The following is a 21,874-nucleotide window of genomic DNA, read 5'->3' as shown; positions in this document are numbered from 1 at the left end:
CAAGTACACAGTTCACTGAAAGTGGTGTTGAAGTTTGACAGAGTGGTGAAAAAGGTACTTAGCACACTGACTTTCATCAATCAGGGCATCAAGTATCGGAGTTGCACATTACGTTGCAGTGATCTGAGTCTCAGATGAGACTGCACTTGAAGTACTGTGAGCAGTTTTGGTCGTCGTGTAATACAAGAGATGTGGTTAAACTTGAAAAAATGCCAAGAAGATTTACAGGGATGCTACCAAGACTAGAAGGCCTAAGTCATGAGAGAAGTTGGCCGGGTTAGATCTCTCTTCCTTAAATGTGTAAAAGAATGAGGAGTGATCTTGAAGAAGTTCAACATTATGAGAGGTTCACTGGTTCAATTTAATGTCAGAGAATGGATAGAGTATCCGATCTGAAATCCTTACCCTTTGCAAAGGCATAGGTATGGAGGGTGGTAACAGTCTGTTCCTCAGAATAGAGAAGACCAAAGGGGGCATAAATTTAGGGTGAGGCGGGAAAGATTTAAAATGACCTGAGGGAAAATGCTTTCATGGAGAGGGTGGTGAGTATATGGAATTAGCTGCTGTAGAAGTCGTTGAGGTAGGTTGAATAGTGCCCTTTTTTAAAAAAAAGAGCAGTTGGGTAGGTAGTTTGAGGGCTGGAACTTAGAATAATATGGGTTAAGTGCAGGAAATTTTGACTGGCTAGGTGGGCACCATGGTCAGCGTGGACTTGTTCGGCTGAGAGGCCTGTTTCCATGCTGTGATACTCTGTGATTCTGACTATATAAGATTCCCTTTTTATAAATTACAATTCATGGATCAAAGCTGCTTTAAAATCTTGGAAATGCCCACCTAACAGCACTGGGAGTGACTTGGATATCCAATGATTTATAAGGGTGGTTTATCACCATATCAACTGTAGCTGAGGTTGGAAAATAAATATTGGCATTTCTAGTGAGATACTGTTTTCATGAGTAGACAAGTATAGCTTTGTTCAGATTTCGATTTCTCTCCTGATTTTCATTGGATTCTTGGCACTTTAACTTTCACACTGCCCATGAGCTTATTGGGTATCATCTCTGCCCTTGTCTTTCCAAAGATTAGCTCATGCCTTCAATACTTTTTGACTGATAATTCCATCATTGTTTAGCCAGCATCAAATCGGTTCACCATGTATTATTGCACATTTCTGAGAACTTTCCAGCCTGCTAATAGCTGTTTCCCAGTTGTCTTTTATGTTTGTTTTCCCTTTAATGGCGCATCTTGGATGTTTCTGTTAAAAATGCTATAATCAGAATCAGGTTATTATCATCAGCATGTGTCGTGAAATTTGTTAACTTAGCAGCAGCAGCAGTTCAATGCAATACATGATATGAAGGGAAAAATAAATAAATAAATAAATTACAGTATACGTATATTGAATAGATTAAAAATTGTGCAAAAAATGGAGATAATATATAATAAAGAAGTGAGGTAGTGTTTAAGGGTTCATTGTTCATTTAGAAATTGGATGGTGGGGGGAAGAAGCTGTTCCTGAATCGCTGAGAGTGTACCTCCTACCTGATGGTAACAGTGAGAAAAAGACATGCCCTGGGTGCTGGAGTTCCTTAATAATGGACGCTGCCTTTTTGAGGCACCGCTCCTTGAAGATGTCATTAACATTTTGGGAATCTTTTTGTGCAAATATCAATAATGCAAGGAATGTTTTTGTATTAAAAATGTCAGTTAATCAAATTTGCATTGGAATACAGTGATCACTGTTGGCAAAGGTCCTTGAGAAGTTAGATTACCTTTCTTTCCACTAAAACTTTTTATTGAAGCGAACTTTGCCAAAACCATTTGAAAATTAGCATTAATTTGAGGTAACTTTCTAAAAGAGTTCGTTTTTAGAAGCATGAACAGTATGGTGAAATCAAAATAATTTGAATTTGTAGACTGCATTTAACTGGTGTTGATGATGGGTCCAATTTATTAAAATCTGATCAAGTAATGTCTGCCAGTTTTATTCATTGCACTGAGATGTTTAATCATTAACAACTTACCTATGAATTTTATCTTGATGTAATTGTGGTTTTAAGTTTCAGATAAGCGGCAGAATTTTGGTAAACTGAGCTTAGTTTACCAATTTTTAGCAAAATTCATTAAGTTGACGTTGTTGATCAAGTCACTGAGGAAACTTGGCACATTTCTTTGAATACCTGCTTGATTTGTTCGTTTAAATTTCTTTAAATATTTTACCTAAAGTTCAGTATATGGAATTTCACTGTTGCATTAAAGTATTGGTATGATTTCTAGACATTACCTTCTGTCTCATGACATTACCCACTATCAAGAGAAGCTTAAGTTTGTTATTTTCAAATAAAAACTAATCCATCATTTGTCAGTCACTGAAAAGAAAATGTATTGTGACTGTACTAAATAAAGATGCAACGTAAAGGTAGGAAATTGAAAAGGGAAAGCTAAAAGTATTTGAAGCGAAGTAAAGTTGGATGCCTTTGCTTGTATCAGTGGGAGAAAAGAAATGTCACTTAAAATGAAGGCATGAGATTTAAAGGGAACAGCTCATAAAAAAAACTTATATTTCTTTCACATTAGGCCCATGAAGTCTTGTCTTTGGAAATGCTCACATTATTGCTTGAACGGCCTACGGATGACAGTGTTGAAGTGGCAATTGCTTTTCTGAAAGAGTGTGGAATGAAACTGACAGAGGTTTCTCCCAGAGGCATTAATGGTAATTGTGACTTGAACCTGTGTAATATAGCAGAACCCATTAATTCTTATTTTTGCTGCTTGCTAAAGTTATTTGGTTCCTATTTCAGCAATATTTGAACGTCTTCGGAATATCCTTCATGAATCTCAAATTGACAAGCGAGTCCAATACATGATAGAGGTTATGTTTGCAATTCGTAAGGATGGATTTAAGGATCACCCCATCATACCTGAAGGTCTCGATCTGGTTGAGGAAGATGATCAGTTTACTCACATGCTTCCCTTGGAGGATGATTATAATCCTGAAGATGTGTTAAGTACGTGTTCAAGCTTGCCAGTGTTAAATTCATTAAAATTTTTCATGAACTGTGACACTTCATTTTTTTTCCAGTTCTGCTTGCTACAGTTAAAATTTAAAGGGATTTTTGAAATATTTACCTATTTGAAAGAATGTGGTAGTACATTAGAATATAAAGGAAACTACTGTCACAGAATTAAATCAAAGTTATTCAGTGGACATTATTTAACAAAGTCATCAGTTTGGTTGTGCAGAATGGCCAGCTTCAATTGTGATGCTATGGATTTTGCAAAATCACACCAATTGGGAAATGGGCCGGACTATCCACCATCTTAGCTCTTCCACCTTCCCCTTGACTTAGTGCACTCAGGAGTATAGGATGTAACTAGCTCAACTATTGATCCAGAGATGTGATTTTGAATCTTATTATTGCAACTAGAAAATTTAAATCAGAGAAAACAGTTAAATAAAAAAAAATGAAACTTCACCCAGTAACAATAACCATTAATCTACTTGGTTGACAACATATCCTTCAGGGAGGGAAAACCTCTTCATAATCAAGCTAGTCTGTATGAAACTGGAGGCCCACCATTGTCGTCGAAGTTAACTGTTTATTTCACAGGGCATTTGGGGATGGCTGATAGATGTTGGCCATATCTGTATCTATGATAAGTTATAAAAACTTCCAGAGAGTCTCTTCTTTATGTAGCAAATCCTACAAAGTAAACCAGTTTACACCAGTACAATTCACTAATATATGTGTACTTAGAGGGTAAGGAAAGGTAGTTGCTTAGATTAAATTTCAATGTGATTTATAGTGCAATTTGAATTCTTTTCACATGAATGTTAGTTTTCACAATCAGCTCTCCAAAATATATGAACTGACCTCTGCATATTTCTGCAATTATGATAAAAATAACTTTTTGGCAATTTGGTCTGTTTTGTCTGCAACACCACTACAGTGTTTTTTTTCTAAGTTTATCTTCTAATTTAAGTTGGTCTTTGGTTATTTATATTTACGTTTTAAGCATGGCAAACTTATGTTAGATGGTTGAAATGCTTAACCTTTTAAATATTCTTTCAAATACAGATGTCTTCAGGATGGATTCAGAGTTCCTTGATAATGAACAGAAGTACAAAGATCTAAAAAGAGGTGAGATCTCTAACTCCATTTAAATACACAGGCGAGTCTCAGGGGGAGAAAAACTTCATTTGTTTCAAATAAGGAAACTTGGGCAGTAGTTAATATTTTGGGCTAATGATCTTTAAATGACCTGCTCCTGTAACTTTATTTTGTAGATGCAAAGGTTTAAATAGCAATACATTTTCCATGGAAGTAGGAGTTGGTCATATTGTCTTTTGATTGCACTTACCATTTAGTAAGAATATTTGCTCAACGTCTCAGTATTTGCATATCATCAATGTAGAGATTTGCAAATACCTACAAACCTTGAAGTAAAGGTAATTTCTCTGCATCTTATTCTTTAAGTGGCTGATCTGTTATCTTGAAACTCTATTATACATTTTGAAATTCTATTGAAAAGAAACCATTTTTCAGCATTTCCTTTGTTCGTCCCTCTCTGAAACTTGTACGTTTCGATTCAATCAAACACTTCTTTGTGAATTTCAGTGAGTTTTTAACTAAGCTTGGTCAGTTGTCCATTTAGATAACCCCTCATTTCAACATTCAACCTTGTAAATTTTCAGCGGCCTGAGACACTTGTGCTCTCAACACACTTGATCAGGGCCAACATTTGATATTAACTAATAAAAAGGCTACATGAAAATATGAGATAAAACCTGAATTTGTTTAAGATACTCAGAAGCTTGAGCAGCTATTAGTTCTGAGCTAATATTCTATAAACAACTTGAAATGTTAACTCTCCACAGATGACCAACTCAGATTTCCAACGTTTTCTGTGTTTGTTTTTAAACACAACATATTCTCCCTTGTTAATTGCTTGCTGCACCCACAGTTATCCTTTTTATATCTGTGCTGCCGGTCAAATATCCTACTGCATGCAAAACAGATATTTCTTCAACTCTTGCTGGATTTCAGTGAAATATTGATAAGAATAAATTTGTTCTTTGATTTTCTGCTTGTCATTCATTTATTCCTTTCATATTGCTCATCTGTTCTCCTTTTAAATCTGTTTAAATAAAGATTGTGAAGCAGCACTGCTGCAATAAAAGATTCAAATGTGTTGGGAAGTAAACAAGTTTCATATTGCTGATTGTAATTTATGAATGTATTACCCACAGAAATTCTTGATGAAGGTAGTAGTGATTCTGCTTCTGGTGGTGAAGAGGGTGATGATGATACAGAAAGTGATGATGAAGATGAAGCTGAGACTGAGGAAGGTATGCAAATATTTATTGCTTAGTTCTACAATGTTTATTCATGTGTGTGCTTACTATTGATTCTGTCAGATTTTTATTCAAGTTATTCAAATTCAATTTTTTTAAAATGCTGCCTTCATTTGCAAAAGATGATTTTCACACTTAGTTTGTTCTCAATGGGTTGATTAAATTTATCATCCATTTCTAACTGTTTTGGTCAATTGATATTGGCCTTTTATGTTCATTTGTCTCCTGAACACTTTGGGAACTTTAAAAATAGGTCAGTTTGTACAGACTAACTGAGATTTCCATGCATGAACAGCAAGTATAAAATGTGTTTGAGGTCAGAGACGTGGATATATATAACTGTCAGTGTGCTCTTCTCCTATTGAGTTTTATATCTTATTGAGCTGGAGTGATGGATGAACTTCGCATTTTTTGCCATACCATTATGCCAGTTAACTTTCATTGAAATGGTAATTTTAACTTTTTTATTCTCTCAGGATATATTTTTCATAATTGCTGTAATTACTGTTTCAAGTATATTTATAGTTATTTTAGAATACATTTTGAATGTTTTTAATTGTCCGTGAACAATAAGTGGTTAGTTTGACCACAGGGCTAATGGTGGGTAGAGAACCAGGATCCACAGAAGTATTTCAGTACTTCTGAAATGTAGTTATTATTGTAATGTATGTTTGAGGCAGAATGTCACCTGATGTTGTTGCTGTTGCTGCATTTTTTCTTGGTGACAGAGGCTGAATGAATGGAGTTGCTTCTGAAACATACCAATGGCATCTATTTCACTGAAGCCTTTTTTCAATTTACTTTGATTTATCTGTCAGTGTTCTTTGGGTAGTAGCTGTTCTGGTCTTGTATTAGTGTGCTTTGTCTGTATTTAAGCAAGTTATAATTTTGTATTTTTTTAATTTTTGTATTTGTTTGTCAATACCACGATTGGTGGAGTTGTGGATTGTGTAGCAGACTGGCAAAGAGTACAGTATGATATAGATCAGTTGCAGATATGGGCAGAGAAATGGTAGATGGAGTTTAACATGGATATATGTGAGGTGTGGCACCTTGGTAGGGAAAATGCAAGGAGACAGTACACTGTTAAGGGCAAGATCCTTAACAGTGTCGATGAGCAAAGAGGTCTTGGGTTCCAAGTTCATTGCCCTTGAAAGAGGCTGCATAGTTTGATAAGGTGGTTAAGGATGCTTATGGAATGCTTGTTTTTATCATTTGAGACATTGTTCAAAAGTCAAGAAGTTATGTTGCAATTTTATAAAACTCAGGTTAGGCCAGATCTGGAGTATAGTATACAGTTCTGGTCATCCAACTATAGGAAGGATGTTAAGGCTTTGGAAAGGGTGCAGAAGAGGTTTACCAAGAGGTTGGCTGGTTTAGAGGGCAATATGCAATCACGGGAAGCTGGATAAATTTGGGTTGTTTTCTCTGGTGCGGTGGAGGCTGTGGGGAGATCTGATAGAGGTTTACAGGATTATGAGAAACATAGAGTGGACAGAGAGTATGTTTCTTGGGATGGAAATGTCTAATATCAAAGGGTATGCATTAAAGGTGAGAGCAGATAGATTCAAGGAGGATGTGAGGGGTAAGTTTTTTTTTTACGCAGCAAGTCCTGGATGCTTGGAATGTGCTGCCTGGTATGGCAGAAGAGGCTTTTAAGAGACATTTGGATAGGCACATGGATGTAAGGAAGATGGAGGGATATGGACACGGTGTAGGTAGGAGGGATTAGTGTTTGGGTGATTTTGATTTGCTTTTATGATGGTTTTGCACAGCACTGTGGCCTGAATAGCCTGTTACTGTGCTGTGATCTGTTAGAGATCCATGTAGAACTTAAAGAAAAGGACAAATAGAGCAATGAACATGGCAGATTTTCACCGCAAATCACTAAGTTTTACAAAAAGCTGAAACTTACTTTACTTTACTTACAGGTGTAAAGAAAATAACCATACATGACAAGACTGAAGTAAACCTTGTTTCATTTCGTCGTACCATTTATCTTGCTATCCAGTCCAGGTAAGTAAATGTCTTCAATGTCACTTGAGTATTTTCACTTTTTATCAGAACTCATTGTTTTGTAAAAGTTTTTAAAAATATTTATGATTCCAAATAGCAATAATTAAAGAGTATGGTTATTTTGAACTGATTTTGTGTCGACTTTGTCTTTAATAAGAAAACAAAGCCTTTAATAATCATAAAACTGAATTTAGTGTCTTCTGCTGAATTGGTTACCAACTTGACACTGAATGCAGCAACAAATCTTTTCCCACAAACTTATTGCTGTTGCCCCAGCTAAGCTAGTACAATTAATAAAGACTTCTTAAAAATCCACAACCGTACACATGGCAAAAGAGAATCCATATGTAACAGTGTAAAAACAGAGTCCAAATTATGCATTCAATTTTCTACTGCCAGTCTGTTTCTGGAAAACACATTCTTGAAATTATCTAATTGGAGAACAGGTGAATGTTTAAGAAATTTTGGGAGGTGAGTAAAAATGACAAAGTGTATTTGCAGTAGAAGTAAGGATATTTTTCTTTTGTGTTACAAGATATTGCAAAAGAGGGAGAGGGATTAAATATTAATTTAAAATTGATCCTATTATTACATGTCTGAGGAAATTTAGGAAGAATATTGTTTGAGGTAACAAATTTGTTATGCATGTGAATTTTGTCTTGAGTAAAATCTGGTCCATTTTCAGTTATTCCCAGCTGCAGTATTGCTTAAATTGTTGCCAGTATTGTAGGATCAGTTTAAATCCTCCTTTGCTTTAAGTAGTGATTTCTTTTATTACAAATTTATGCATTTATCAGAATCTGAGCATTACTGGCAAGACCTGCAATTGTTACCTTTAAAGAGATGGTGGTGGTGAGCTGCAATCTTTAACTGCTGCAGTACTCCAGGGGAATGTACTTCCAGAATGAACAGCAATATGTTTCAAGGAATGATATTGTGCAATTTGAAATGAAGATTGGAGATAGCTAACCTCAGAGTCTGTTGTCCTAGTTCTTGGTGGTAATGGTATTTCGTTTGGGAGGTGCTATCATAGCAACCTGATTGAGTAAATGTCCTGCTTTTTATAGATGGCACATAATGCAGCTACTGTGTGCTGGTGATGGCAGAAGTGATTATTTGAAATGGTTGATAGGATGCCAATTGCTTTGTCTTGGATGGTGTTAGACCTCTTTGTTGACAAAGCAAGACTCACCCAGGCAAGCAGAAACTATGCTATCATAATCTAAACCTGTTCATTTTTGCTGTCAAGTCTTTGGTATGGGAGGTGAGTTACTGGGCACAGAAGTCACACGAAGCAAGCCAAGTATTTGACTAGTCCGATTGCATTGGGTGATTCCCCAAGATGTTTATAACATGGTAACTTGGTGATAGTAGGAAGATTAATGTTAGATGATTAGATTCTTGTTCATGAACCTGGTGCTATGGGTCCTAAGGCTCATGTACCAATTAGTTATGGAGAGCAAGATTTCCATGTTTCAACTTATATATTATCGGATCCCATGCTCTTGGCTATATTCCAATGCTCCCGGTCACTTCCTGATGTGTTTTGAAATGGATTGAATTGGCTCAAGCCTGGCTTCTTTGCTGGAGATCTCAAGATGAAGCCATGTAGCAGCAGTGCAGAACATTTAACTAATGTGTTGCCAGTACATTTGCTTAGATTTTTTTTGTTGTTGTTTTGCTCTTCACCATCCACGTTTTCCTTTTCTACAACTTCCCTAAGTTAGTATCTAGTGCTTCCAGCAGACCTTTTTTTTTCCCCACTGCTCATTAAACCAGGACTGATCTTCTGGTTTTATTCTGATTCATATTGTGACTTGCTCCTGAAATGAGCTCCTTTGAAGATATTGCCTTCATTAGCCAAGGCTTAGATTGTAAGAATAGGGAGTTATGCTGCAACTATATTTACTGGTGCTGCTTGGTCACTGGATACATGTTTAATAGCTGTAACAATTTGAGTTGTGTTTCAGATGCAATACTGATATCGTGTATCACCAAGAATCTAAATAGTGTTGAATTACTGTATTACGTATCAGTACATTATCATAATGTATAATCTGAAACTTGACATTTTTTTCCTGTATCCTGATGTGACAGTTGTGGCATTAAGGAGGTGAAGTGCACAATGTAAAATTAGTCTTCCTAAATGAAGTATTATCTAACCTGAAGAACTTGTCTCCTCTCTGGACAGTGCCAAGTTGATTGAATGGTGACTGCATATAATGAAACAAGTAACAAATCACATGATTCTGAATACCTCAGTGTTGGTTTTTTCCTTCTGCTATCCATTCTTCCTGCTCTCTCTCCTAATGTTATCAAATTTATTCCTTTGTGATTACCGAAATACAAAAGGTCACTTTGCCCACATACAGTTGAAGAAGTTGCTTTATTATTGACTCAGTTCTGTGTTTTAAAAAAATCAAACAATGTTTATGAAAATACAAGTTAGAGAGACTGCAGTTCTATTTGATGTATATGGGCTGAAGGGATCTTGATTTGTAGCTATATAGATCATTGAAGGTGGCATAGATTTAATATAACAAATGTAATGGAATTTCTAATATTGAAAGTTACGGATGTGAAATTGTAGAAGATTTAAATTAGGGTGCAGACTACATACATAAGAACCATTTCAAAGTACGTAAGAAGGAAATAGCATATTAGCATTAATCTACTTATAAAATGTGCAGTTTGGTTCAATTACTCTGAAGTTATTAAGGTTTTCAATCAATTGCCTTTTGTTGCGGCATCACTTTAAGATGACAGTAGAAAGGCTTAACAATCTGAACTGTAAGTTGAAAAAAATTTCATCTTGGGTCAGGATAGAGAATTGAGTTTGGGTCAGTGGAATATACAAAGCTACCTTGGGTCACAAATGGAAATGGGCTCTGAAGCATAAGACAATAATGTTTCGAATAGTGTGTGTGCTATGATCTTCAAGAATTTTGACATTTTGGTGCTTTTCAAGTTTTGTGTAATGTTGAACAACTGATTAGTTCATAAAATTGAGTATTCATGTTTTGCATTTTACCTCTCATTGGTTAATTTCTCTGCATATTGAAAATTGAATTAAAATGTGGTCAGGTCATACTTTGGGACTTTGTTGTAAAAGAACATTATTGTATTTCTGTAGTTTGGATTTCGAAGAATGTGCTCATAAATTATTGAAGATGGAATTTCCTGGAAGTCAAACTGTGAGTATTAATTTGCATGCGTTAAGTTTCTCTGTTGATGTGGGAGGGCACTATCTGTGTTGGTACCTGTTGATCAGATCATTTCACATGGGCATTGAGTTAGAAGAAGGTAAAACAATAACAATGAAGAATAAAAGTGTAGCAAGAAGTGTAGTACAGATAAAAATAAGGTGCAAGATCATAAGGTAGATTGAGTTCAGGTGTACAACTTATGCAATGGAACTATTCAATAGTCACATTACAGTAGAGTGGAAGCTGTCCTTAAGCCTGGTGGTATGTGCTTTCATGCCTTTGTATCTTCTGCCTGATGGAAGGGGGGAGAAGAGAGAGTATCCAGGGTGGGTGGAGTTTTTTGATTTTACAGGCTGCTATAGATTCACCATCAGGTTTATTATCATTGACGTATGTTGTGGAATTTATTGTTTTGTGACGGTAGTACATTACAAGGCGTAAAAAAAATATTCAAGTTACAAAAACTAAATAATGCTCAACATTCTTCAAATGTTGAGCGTGCATCTTCAGGCTCCTGTACTTACTCCCTGATGGTAGTAATGTGAAAAGAGCATGGCATTGGAACTTGCATACCAGGCTGTGATGCAACTAGTCAGAATGAGCTTCACTGTACATCTATAGAAATTTGCAAGAGTATTCAGAATGGAATAGAGCTGCTGGCATGCTGTCTTTATGATTGTGTTAATGTATCGGGCCCAGAGCAGATCTTCTCAGATGTTGACATCTGGGAAATTGAAGCTGCTTGCTTGTCCCACCACTGATCCCTCAATGAGGACTAGTGTGTGTTCTCCTGACTTCCTTTTCTGGAAGTCCACAATCAGTTCCTTGGACTTGATGACATTGAGTGCAAGGTTGTTGTTGTTGTTGTTGAACCACTCAATCAGCCTATCTGCCTCACTTCTCTATACCTCTTTGTGGCCATTTGACATTCTACAACAGAGGTATAATCGACAAATTTATAGTTGGTGGTTGAGCTGTGCCAAGCCATACAGTCCTAAGTGCAGAGAGAGTAGAGCAGTGGACTAAAGATCAAAAGAGTTTGAGGTGAGTTTGTGTTGATTGTCAGCAAGGAGATATTACCAGTCTGCATTGACTTAGTACTGGGAGGATGATGTTATTGAATGCAGAGCTGTCGTTGATCAAATCTGACCAAAGTTGTTTGCAGCACTCTGGGTATGTTCTAAGCTCGATTCATTCAAATAAAGTAGAAATTTGATCATTTTGCTTCATGCCCTTTGTAAAAAAAAACACTTCAGTTTTATTTTCCTAATTACTTCTTGTGCCCGTGTACTGATGTAATGTTACTTTTCTCTTCATTAAATCATGTTCTTTCATCTCCATTTAAGGAATATCCTGCTTCCATTCTATGTACCAAGGTGGATACCTAGTTATCCAAAATGCACATTCCTTCTGTTTTGCTAACTTTTGTAATTGCAAGTTGTTGCTCTGAAGAACTGTTATTTTTGTATATTTATCTGAAAACAGCACTGGAGAGAATACAATTCTTATTACTAGCACACGTATAGGTAACTGTGAAACAAAATGTTGAAATGCATTAAGCTGCTTCACTCTACAGCTTAATAAATACATGGGTTAAAACTTCTAACTTTTATGTAGGGGAATATTATTTATTGACAAGTACACTCTTGAAAAATCTCTTTGCCATTCATCATCTATGGTTCTGATACTGACCTGTACTTTATTTAGCTTTTCTGGAGGGCCCTGTACAGTCTTTATTTCATCTAGGGCTACAACATTTAGAATGTGTTTTCTATTGTTTTCCAACTCATGATGAACAGCAGTGATATAAGGCTGCCTTTGAAAATTTCAGACAGTCTCACTGACTTAGATAATGACCTGTTATTCCTTTGTTGGACAATCTGTGTGCATTATAGGAAGGAGCAGGGAAAAAGGAATAAAAGCATGAAAATGGTGTCATCACTCAGTACAAGGAAAACCTATTTTATAAGGTGTAGACAGTTATTTAAAAGAACAGTTTTAGTGGAAACATATTTAGGTCACTTTGCTCTATTAGCCAGACACAGTAAATTGTGCTGTTACTTAATGTCACTAGTTCATAAACAAATAAAACCCACTAGTTTTATTGAAAATCTATTGTTGACAGAAGTAAATCAATTGCAGGTTTTGCAGGAAATAAAATGGAATTGCAATTTTGCTTCTTGATTGAATAGTTTTCAGTTATAGTTTTGAAATTATCCATTTACTCAAACTTTTTTCAAAAATTTAGACTGTTTCATGAGAATGGACCCTTTCCTTTTTTTGGTTTACTAACCATATATTCAAATGAAGAATTATAAAGCTCAATCGTTTAATTGCATATTGTGTACGGTTTGTAATTTCGTAACAGGGGACACATCACGCAGCATCCACCCAAACAAGATTTCTTAAGTTTGGCCAGGCCGAGGGTTGTCTTCCCCTAGATTAAGCCGCTAGCCGAACTGAGAGTTACAGAGGATACCTTTCCAATCACACTCTTTGAAACTTGAAATGATAGTAAATCCAAGATCACTCATGAGTTTCCCAGAGTTTGGTTGGATATTACACAACAATCATGATCTTATTATTTGGTGAATATGGCATATGGGCAAAATCTTAAGGAATGCAATATCGAAACATACAAATATTGTACAGGTTATTTTGCAGAATATAAACATTTACTTCATTTCTAACTTAACAGTGAATGGAAATACCTATGAAGTACATAACAGGCAAGACATTCCAGGTTCATAAAATAAAGTTAAAACTACTTCTGCAAAACCCAATATCAAATTGTTAAAATACATTAATAGGAATAACATTCAAAATGAACTGAGATTTTTTTCACAGTGGAATGAAACTGATTTGAAATTATAATATGTTTAATTCTGGTGAATTAGAAACCAGATGAGGCCAATCTGTCAAATATGTATTGTGGATTTAAGAACTAATGCACCCAAGAGCAATTGTTTCAAAGGTGAGCAGCTCAATTTATAAATAAGGTTTAAGATATTTAAACTTCAACGGTTTCTACTTGTTAACATAGTTTCTATTTTTTTTGTTGAAATTTTGTCTTGTTAAATATTCCCGTGGAAATTCTGATCACAGAATTGCCAACAATTAAGTGTAGTAACCACTAAGTGGTGCTACAGAGCCTTCTGTTTAACATTCAGTAATTGAATTTAACAATCAATTTCTAATGTCCCACAATTTGCTTTAGAGTTTGAAAGCGCTTGCTGGGGGTTTTTCAAGATAGGCAATTCTTTACCTAACATGAGGGAGTAAAAATTTGAAGGTGTTGCAGGGATGAATTAGATGAGCTGTCTCACTCAGGAGTTGGCACAGACTCAATATGCCGAAGGGCATCTTAATTGTGCTATAATCATTCTATGATTTTTGGAAATGACTTCACTTCAAATGTTGAACTTCCTGTAGCTCCTTGCAAATGTTAATTGATCCCATTCGTATAAATCTTTCTTTGATATTGTTTGCTGTAGATGAAATTTTGTTTTCATTACTTTTATTTATCTCCTTTCCTTGCATTCCAACTGTTTTTGTGTCATTTTGGGATTTGGACTTAACATTTTCTTTGTTGATTTTGTGGTGTGTTGGCCTTTACTAGTTGTGGGATTAAATTCAAGAGCCACGAGGTAATGTTGCAGTTCTATAAAATGCAGATTAGACCACTCTTTGGAGTATTGCCTTCAATTCTGGCTGCCTCATTACAGGAAGAATGTAGATGCTCTAGAGAGGGTGCAGAAGGCATTAGCCTCCATACGTGGTATATCATATCCTGGGGACTCCGGTGCTGCACTGTCAGTTTTTCCGGACTTTCCACTGATACTCTTTCTGATATACCAATGTACTTTTATCGACCTTTTTGAGATGTTGTACAGTGGTGTATTTTAAAGTGAATAAAATGAGTTTAAAGGGAGTGCAGGAATGGGATCCCAGTGAGGAATGAGGCCCTGGTGTGTTTGATGGTAATGTAGGAACAGGTCCCTTTGAACCAGATACCAATCAATTGATTATTGAAATTGTACTGTAGCTTATGCTAACAATTTAAATTGGGAAGGGTTGGAAACTCTTGGATTTTCATGCTCAACAGTCTGGAATTTAATAGAATGGTTAAAAAAAAACCTTTAAAAAAACATCCAGTTCTGTGGACAAACATGCCTTGTTAATGAGAGAGGTCAGAGGAGAATGGCCTGACTGGTTTTATCTGACAGGAAGGTGACATTAACTCAAATAACTGTGGGCTACAACAATAGTGTGCCGAGGAGTATCTCTAAATGCACGACACATCAAACCTTGAAGTGAATGGGCAACATCAGCAAGAGACCATGAACATACACTCAGTGGCCACTTTATTGGGTAAGAAGGTACTTAATAAAATGCCACTGAGTGCTGCTTTTAAAATGAAATCATTTCAAAAAATCATAGTGGTTATAACACAGTAAGATTTCAATTTAGTCAAAGAAATAACGATGAGTAAAATGGAAGCATTATAAATTTACATATTTAAAATACATACCCTATTTTCACAAATTAAAGTGTTTGTTTTATTACAATTCACATGACAAATGGAATAATCATATTAATGTATAATAGTAGGATTATACTTCTGTAAAAATGTGGTCTAAATTAAACTCTGTAATAATAAAATCAAGCTTTTCTTTGATATTTTTCCCAGTAGAGACTTTCCTCTGCAATGTTTCTTGGTTTTGCTCTCCTGATTGTTTTCATGGCCACCTTAATTTTGTTTGTGTTTCTTTTTTTTTAAAGTTTTGAACCTGTCTTTCTCTTCACAGAAAGAACTATGCAACATGATTTTAGATTGCTGTGCACAACAAAGAACATATGAAAAATTTTTTGGTCTTTTGGCTGGAGTGAGTATTGTAAATATTACTGTATGCGTTTTGTCAGTGGTTAAGAACTGATAATGTAAAAACTGTTGTTAAAATTGCTTTGTATTGTGGTATCCCTCAGTCCATAAATTTTAAATGTTTTACCTATTTCTGTCTGAACATAATTTGTCAAGCATTTATTCTGATAAATTGAGAAATTACATGCTTCACGCTCTATTCCAATATCATTTCAGCGCTTTTGCATGTTAAAAAAGGACTATATGGAAGCTTTTGAAGGAATCTACAAAGAACAGTATGAAACTATACATCGGTTAGAAACCAACAAACTGCGCAATGTGGCCAAGATGTTTGCACACCTCCTGTACACAGATTCAATTCCTTGGAGTGTAAGTCATGGCCAGCGGCAGTACTCCATTTATTTGTTTTCTTTGAGGATTTGTTTCTCTCTGATGTACTTCTTGAGGCCCAGTGAATGTTTCAGGTTGATTAAGGTTAAAATAAATATCTTTTATATCAGAAATGTATTCTTTAAACAGAATAATAAATGAATAAAAGGTTTGCTCTGTAATGAGCCAGTTTAGTTTTTACTTACTAATAATATGCTATTATTTCCCTACCCATTTTCCTTTTTATCACACTGTATGCTAAACACCAAAGCATTGCCATCATCTTAGCTTACTAATTCCAAAATGGAATTTTCTAAGCAGTTTCTTGTTATCTTTCTATTGCCAGCAACAGACATTCAAATTATATATGGAGAAAGAAAATGCTTGTAAGAAGAGCAAAGGTAGTATCATGAGGACTTCCAATATGCAGGCAGATTGGGAAAACCAGATCGGCACTGGATCCCAAGAGAAGAAATTTGTAGAATGCCTAGATGGTGGCTATTTAGAGCAGCTTGTGGTCATGCAATTATGGGTAAAGGCAATTCTGGAATTGGTGTGCAATGAACCAGATTTGATTTGGGAGCTTAAATTAAAGGAACTTGAGAAGGCAGTGATTAAATGATAGAATTCATGATAGAATGATAGGGTTTGTGAGGGGGAAGGGTAAAATCAGATGTTTTAGTACTGCATTTGAGTGAAGCTGACTGCAGACGCCTGAGAGATGAGCTGGCCAAGGTGAAAGGGATTCTAGCAAGATCAGGGGAGAAGATAATAGGCGGGAGTTTCTGGGAGTACTTTAGAAAATGCAGGATCATTTTATCCCAAGGAAGAAGCAGCATTCTAAAAGGAAGATGAAGCACCTGTGGCTGAAAGGGACATCAAAGACAGTGTAAAAACAAGAGAGAGAACATGCAATGTTACAAAAAATTAGCTGGAAGTCAGGATTGAGAAGCTTTTTAAAACCCAACAGACAACCAAAAAAGCAACAATGACAGAGTAATGAAATATGAAGGTAAGCTCGTTAATATTATTCAAGAGAGATAATTATTATCAAAGAGAATACCAAAAGTTTTTCAGATCTATAAAGAGTAAAAGAGAAGCAAAAGTGGACATTGGACCGTTGGAAAATGATGCTGGAGGAATAGTAATGTGGGGAAAAAAAATGAAATGGCAGATGAGCTGAATATGTATCTAGTGGAAGAAGCCAGCAACGTCAGCAATTCTAAAGTCAGGTGTAAGTGAGTGTCGTCACTATTAGTCCGGAGGTGGTGCTTGGGAAGCTGAAAAGTCTGTAGAATGATGCATCACTTGGATAGATGGACTACACCTCAGGTTTCTGAAAAAGATAGCTGAAAACATCACAGAGGTATTAGTGATTTTTCAAGGATCACTAAAGAAAGGAATGGTTCCAGATGACTTCACTCTTTGAGAAGGGAGAAGGGGAAAATCCAGGAAATTACAGCTCAATTACCCTGACCAGGCTAATTGAGCTTTAGTAGTTGGTAAGATTTAAGGTCCATAATGAGGAATGAAGGTTTGGAGTACTTGCAAGCACATACTGAAATGGATAGAGGTCAGCATGATTTCCTGAAGGGGAGAAGGAAGTTACAAACAAGATAGACAAAAGAGAGTCAGTGGTTGTGTTGTTTACTTGCTTTTTCAGAAGGTCTTTGATATGATGCTGCACATGAAGCTGCTAAACAAGATAGGAGCCCGTGGTATTACAGTAAAGGTACTCACATGAATAGAGGATTGGCTAATTAGCAGAAAGCAAACTGTGAGAATAAAGGGGGCCTTTTCTGGTTGGCTGCCGGTGACTCGTGGTGTACCACAGGGTTTGGTGTTGGGACCCTTCTTTTCATGTTATATGTTAATGATCCAGATGATGGAATTGATGGCTTTGGACCCATGTTTGTGAATGATGCAGACAGGTGAAGCAGCAGATTGTGCTGAGGAAGCAGGGAGTCTGCAGAAGGACTTAGGTAGAGAAAATGGGTTAAGAAGTGCCAGCTGGCATGCAGTATAGTGAAGTGGGTGTTGTCTACTTTTATAGAAGAAATAAAGGTATAGATTATCCTTTAAATGGGGAGAGCATTGAGAAATTGGAGGTGCAGAGGAATTTGAGTCTTTATACAGATTTCCCTGAAGGTTAACTTCAAGGTTGAGTTGGTAGTAAAGAAGGTAAGTGCAATGTTAGCATTCATTTTGAGAGGACTAGTGTATAAAAAGCAAAGATATAATGCTGAGGCTTTATGTGATTTTGGTCAGACCTTATTTTTAAAGGAATTGTGAGCAGTTTTAGGTCGTTCATCTAAGATGTGCTGGCATAGGAGATGGCCCAGAGAAGGTTGACAAGAATGGTCCTGGGAATGAAAGGGTTACTGTATGAAGTGTCTTTGGCTCAGGGCTTTAAAATTTATTGGAATTTAGGATGGGGAGGAGGATTCTCATTGAAACTTAGCGAATATTGAAAGGCCTGAATAAAGTGGACATGGATTGGATGTTTCTAGTAGTGGGAAAGTCTGGGACCAGAGGGCATGGCTGCAGAATAAAAGGGCATACCATAAGACAGATGAAGAAATTCTTCAGCCAGAAGGTGGTGTATCTGTGGAATTCAATGCCCAGACAGCTGTGCAGGTCAAATCATTTGAGTATAATAAAGCAGAGATTGATGGCTTTCTGTTAGTAAGCATGTCAAAGGTTACTTGGAGCAGAAGAGTATGATGTAGAGATGGAAAAATAAGTCAAGCATTCTTCATGGGCTGGATGACCTAGTTCTGCTCCTATGCCTTATGGTAAATGGTCGAGTTATATAAATGTCATTGTATTTATTGTCTTTGAATTGCTTAAAATACTTCTGAAGAATGAAATAATGTTTTAAAAGTAACTAATTAAATAGCAAACTTCATTTCAGTTTCCCTGCATACTTGTAGGTTCTCGAATGTGTTCATTTAAGTGAAGAAACAACAACATCTTCCAGCAGAATCTTTGTAAAGATCCTTTTTCAAGAGCTTTGTGAATATATGGGACTCCCCAAACTAAATCAAAGACTACAGGACATGTATGTATAACTGTGCTCCACAACAGTGTATTTTGTTTGAGTTCTATCCTGAATTAAGATTTCCAAATAGGCTGAATGTTCCAAAGTGCATTTCTTTTCAGTTATAAGTTCATTCATGTTTTTATACTGCTGATTTGATGTCAAAAACAGGATCTAATAAGAGAACCAGTGATTTAGATTTTTTTTATACTCTTGAAATATATCTCAATGACTTAGTTTTGTTTTTTATTCAAATGAAATATTTGCATGTACTTAATTGCTGCATGTGATGATGACTAAAAGAATGTATGATAGGTCATTTTTAAATTTGGTCTGAAAGTATTTAGGGATAGTAACATACTTTGATCGTAGTGTCGATTTTTTAAAAATATTTTTTATTGGAGTCGTTTCCATTAAGTATTCAAAGGTGTGCTTACTCATATGCTTGCTACCAAGATATAAGTTGAATTAGCCTGGATTGAATTTGGATAACATTGATGGCAAATAAAAATACATGGACTTGCATGAGCATTTTATTTCCAATACTGGAAAATGAGCAAAGTCTCGAGTGAAGGTGGGGTAATGGTATTTGTATAGTGCATTGTAAAAATATTTTCACCCCCCTCCCCCAACCCTTTGTTCACATAAATGAGGATTACAACTAGGGATCAACTTAACTGAGAATTTTTATTTGTGAATCACATGCTCCTTTACAATTTTCCAGGTTTTTTGGGGAAAAAACCTGTGTAAAGTGTGAAAAACTAAAAATTCAAAAACTTAATTGTCGGTAGTTCAAAAGCATTCATTCCCCTTTGTTCAGTATTTAATAGAACCAACTCTTGCTGCTATTATAGCCAGTAGTCTTTTTGGATATGGTTAAGTTTCTTAGCTTTGCACAATGTGATGGAACAAGATTTGCCCATTCCTCCTTGCAAAATTGCTCAAGCTGTGTTGGGGAAGGCAGTGGACAGCAATCTTGAGGTCTTGCTAGAGATGTTCAGTCGGATTAAGGTCAGAATTCTGACTGGACCAATCAAGGACATCAGTTTCAATACACACAAAATGCTGGAGGAACTCAACAGGCCAGGCAGCATCTATGGAAAAAAGTGCAGTCGATGTTTTGGGCTGAGACCCTTCGCCCGGAAGTTTAAATCTTCCCTTCGACTGCTCAGTTCCTCCCAACATTTTGTGTCTGTGTGTGTGTTGCTTGGATTTCCAGCATCTGCAGATTTTCTCTTGTTTGGTATCACTTTTCTTCATTTGAAGCCACTCCATGGTTGCTCTGACAATATGCTTTGGGTCATTGTCCCATTGAAAGACAAACTTCCTCCCCAGTTTAAGCTTTCTGGCAGAGGCTAGCAGGTTTTTATCCAGGATCTCTCTGTATTTAGCAGCATTCATCTTCCTTATCAATCCTGACCAGATTTCCAGTCCCTGCAGTTGAAAAGCATTCCCATAGCATAATGCTTCCTTGATCATGTTTTACAGTAGGGATGGTGTTACCTAGCTAATGTTCAGTATTAGATTTACGCCACACTTGCCACTTAATAAATTCCACTTTACTCTCATCTGCCACATGACCTTCATGTACATATCTACAGTATCTTGTAAGTGACACTTTTCAAAGTCTTTACAGGCAAGCAAATGGTTTTCTTTAAGCCAGAGCTGCTTCTTTGCTACTCTTCCATAAATGCTCCTTTTGTTCAAGGCCTTCGAGTGTGGAGCGAGCCATGAATTTCATCTCCATTTGCTGCCATTGACTTTTGCAGCTCACTCAGAGTAACTGTTGGCATCTGAATAGCCTCTCTTGCAAGTGCCATTCTTCTCTGACAAGTTTAGAAGGGTGGCCTGACCTAGGTAGTGTGGTTTCATATTTTTCCCACTTTTTCATGATGGACTGAGCAATGAGCTCCAAAGTATGTTCACTACCTTTGACATGGTCTTGGATCATTCCCCAGATTTCTATTAATTCCCCAGTGCTTCTATTAATAGCACTTCCCTGACTTACCTTGAATACTGTTTTGTCTGCATTTTGGTTTGGCCTGTTAAAAATCTACCGTACTGTTGGAACTTAGAGTGGAGGGGGTATTATTCAGATGATTCTCTAATTTTCTACATTAACAAATTGGGTGAGTAATATACATTGTTACACCTGTGGAAAGTTAGCATAGTAATTAGGATGAGCACATAAAAGGATGAGATTCACAATTTTGTTTTTAATTTTTAGTAAATTGACAGATTTTGTAATTTTTCTTTTGATTTGACATGCACAATATTTTGTAGTTATGCTCAAATTACTAGTTCAATATTTTAAACTTTAGAATATGAGTTAGTAAAATGTGAAAATAGTTGTGGGGCTGAGTACTTTTTCCAAGGCACTGTATAATATATCTAACCGAGATCATTTGACCTTATTAAAGTTTCTATTGCTTTAAGGTATGATATTGTTTTTTAAGTAGTTTTTCTTATTGTTTTTATTACAGAACTCTACAGCCTTTCTTTGAAGGTCTCTTTCCCAGGGATAATCCACGCAATACTCGATTTGCTATCAATTTCTTTACCTCTATTGGTCTTGGAGGGCTAACGTATGTATAGATTTTTTTTGGTTCCTTCACAAGATTTGTATTGGCTTCTGCTTCTAATAATATTAGTTTCTTCTTTCCAATACAGAGATGAGTTACGAGAACATTTAAAAAATGCTCCAAAAATCATAATGACACAGCAGCAAGATGTTGAATCATCAGATTCTTCTTCCTCGTCCTCTTCCTCCTCGGACTCCGATTCAGATTCATCCTCTGATTCAGAATCGGGAAGTAGTGGAAGTAGCAGTGATAGCGATAGCAGTTCAGGATCATCTAGCAGTAGTTCATCTTCCAGCAGTAGCAGTGATTCAGGTATGTTCTTCATGGTTGGCTTTTGAGCCTTGCTCCATACTGAAGAATATTTACATAAAAGGGAGAAATAAGACAAATCCTTTTGCACATTATTCTCTCACCTGTTACTTT

General features: G+C 36.2%; 1 protein-coding gene across 1 annotated transcript in view; it reads left to right on the top strand.

Moving 5' to 3' along the window:
• The window catches only part of cwc22 (CWC22 spliceosome associated protein homolog), a 96,440-nt gene that overhangs the window by 65,804 nt on the left and 8,762 nt on the right, over positions 1 to 21,874 (top strand). Inside the window, exons 10-20 of the mRNA XM_059966785.1 lie at positions 2,578 to 2,713; positions 2,802 to 3,008; positions 4,080 to 4,142; positions 5,252 to 5,350; positions 7,288 to 7,372; positions 10,506 to 10,566; positions 15,387 to 15,464; positions 15,677 to 15,829; positions 18,763 to 18,890; positions 21,353 to 21,454; positions 21,540 to 21,763. Of these exons, the coding sequence (XP_059822768.1) occupies positions 2,578 to 2,713; positions 2,802 to 3,008; positions 4,080 to 4,142; positions 5,252 to 5,350; positions 7,288 to 7,372; positions 10,506 to 10,566; positions 15,387 to 15,464; positions 15,677 to 15,829; positions 18,763 to 18,890; positions 21,353 to 21,454; positions 21,540 to 21,763 (1,336 nt within the window). The remainder of the gene's footprint in view (positions 1 to 2,577; positions 2,714 to 2,801; positions 3,009 to 4,079; positions 4,143 to 5,251; positions 5,351 to 7,287; positions 7,373 to 10,505; positions 10,567 to 15,386; positions 15,465 to 15,676; positions 15,830 to 18,762; positions 18,891 to 21,352; positions 21,455 to 21,539; positions 21,764 to 21,874) is intronic.

The sequence above is a fragment of the Hypanus sabinus genome, chromosome 4 (genome assembly GCF_030144855.1).
Source record: "Hypanus sabinus isolate sHypSab1 chromosome 4, sHypSab1.hap1, whole genome shotgun sequence".
NCBI classification, from domain to species: domain Eukaryota; kingdom Metazoa; phylum Chordata; class Chondrichthyes; order Myliobatiformes; family Dasyatidae; genus Hypanus; species Hypanus sabinus.
This window is presented reverse-complemented; position numbering and strand designations above follow the sequence as displayed.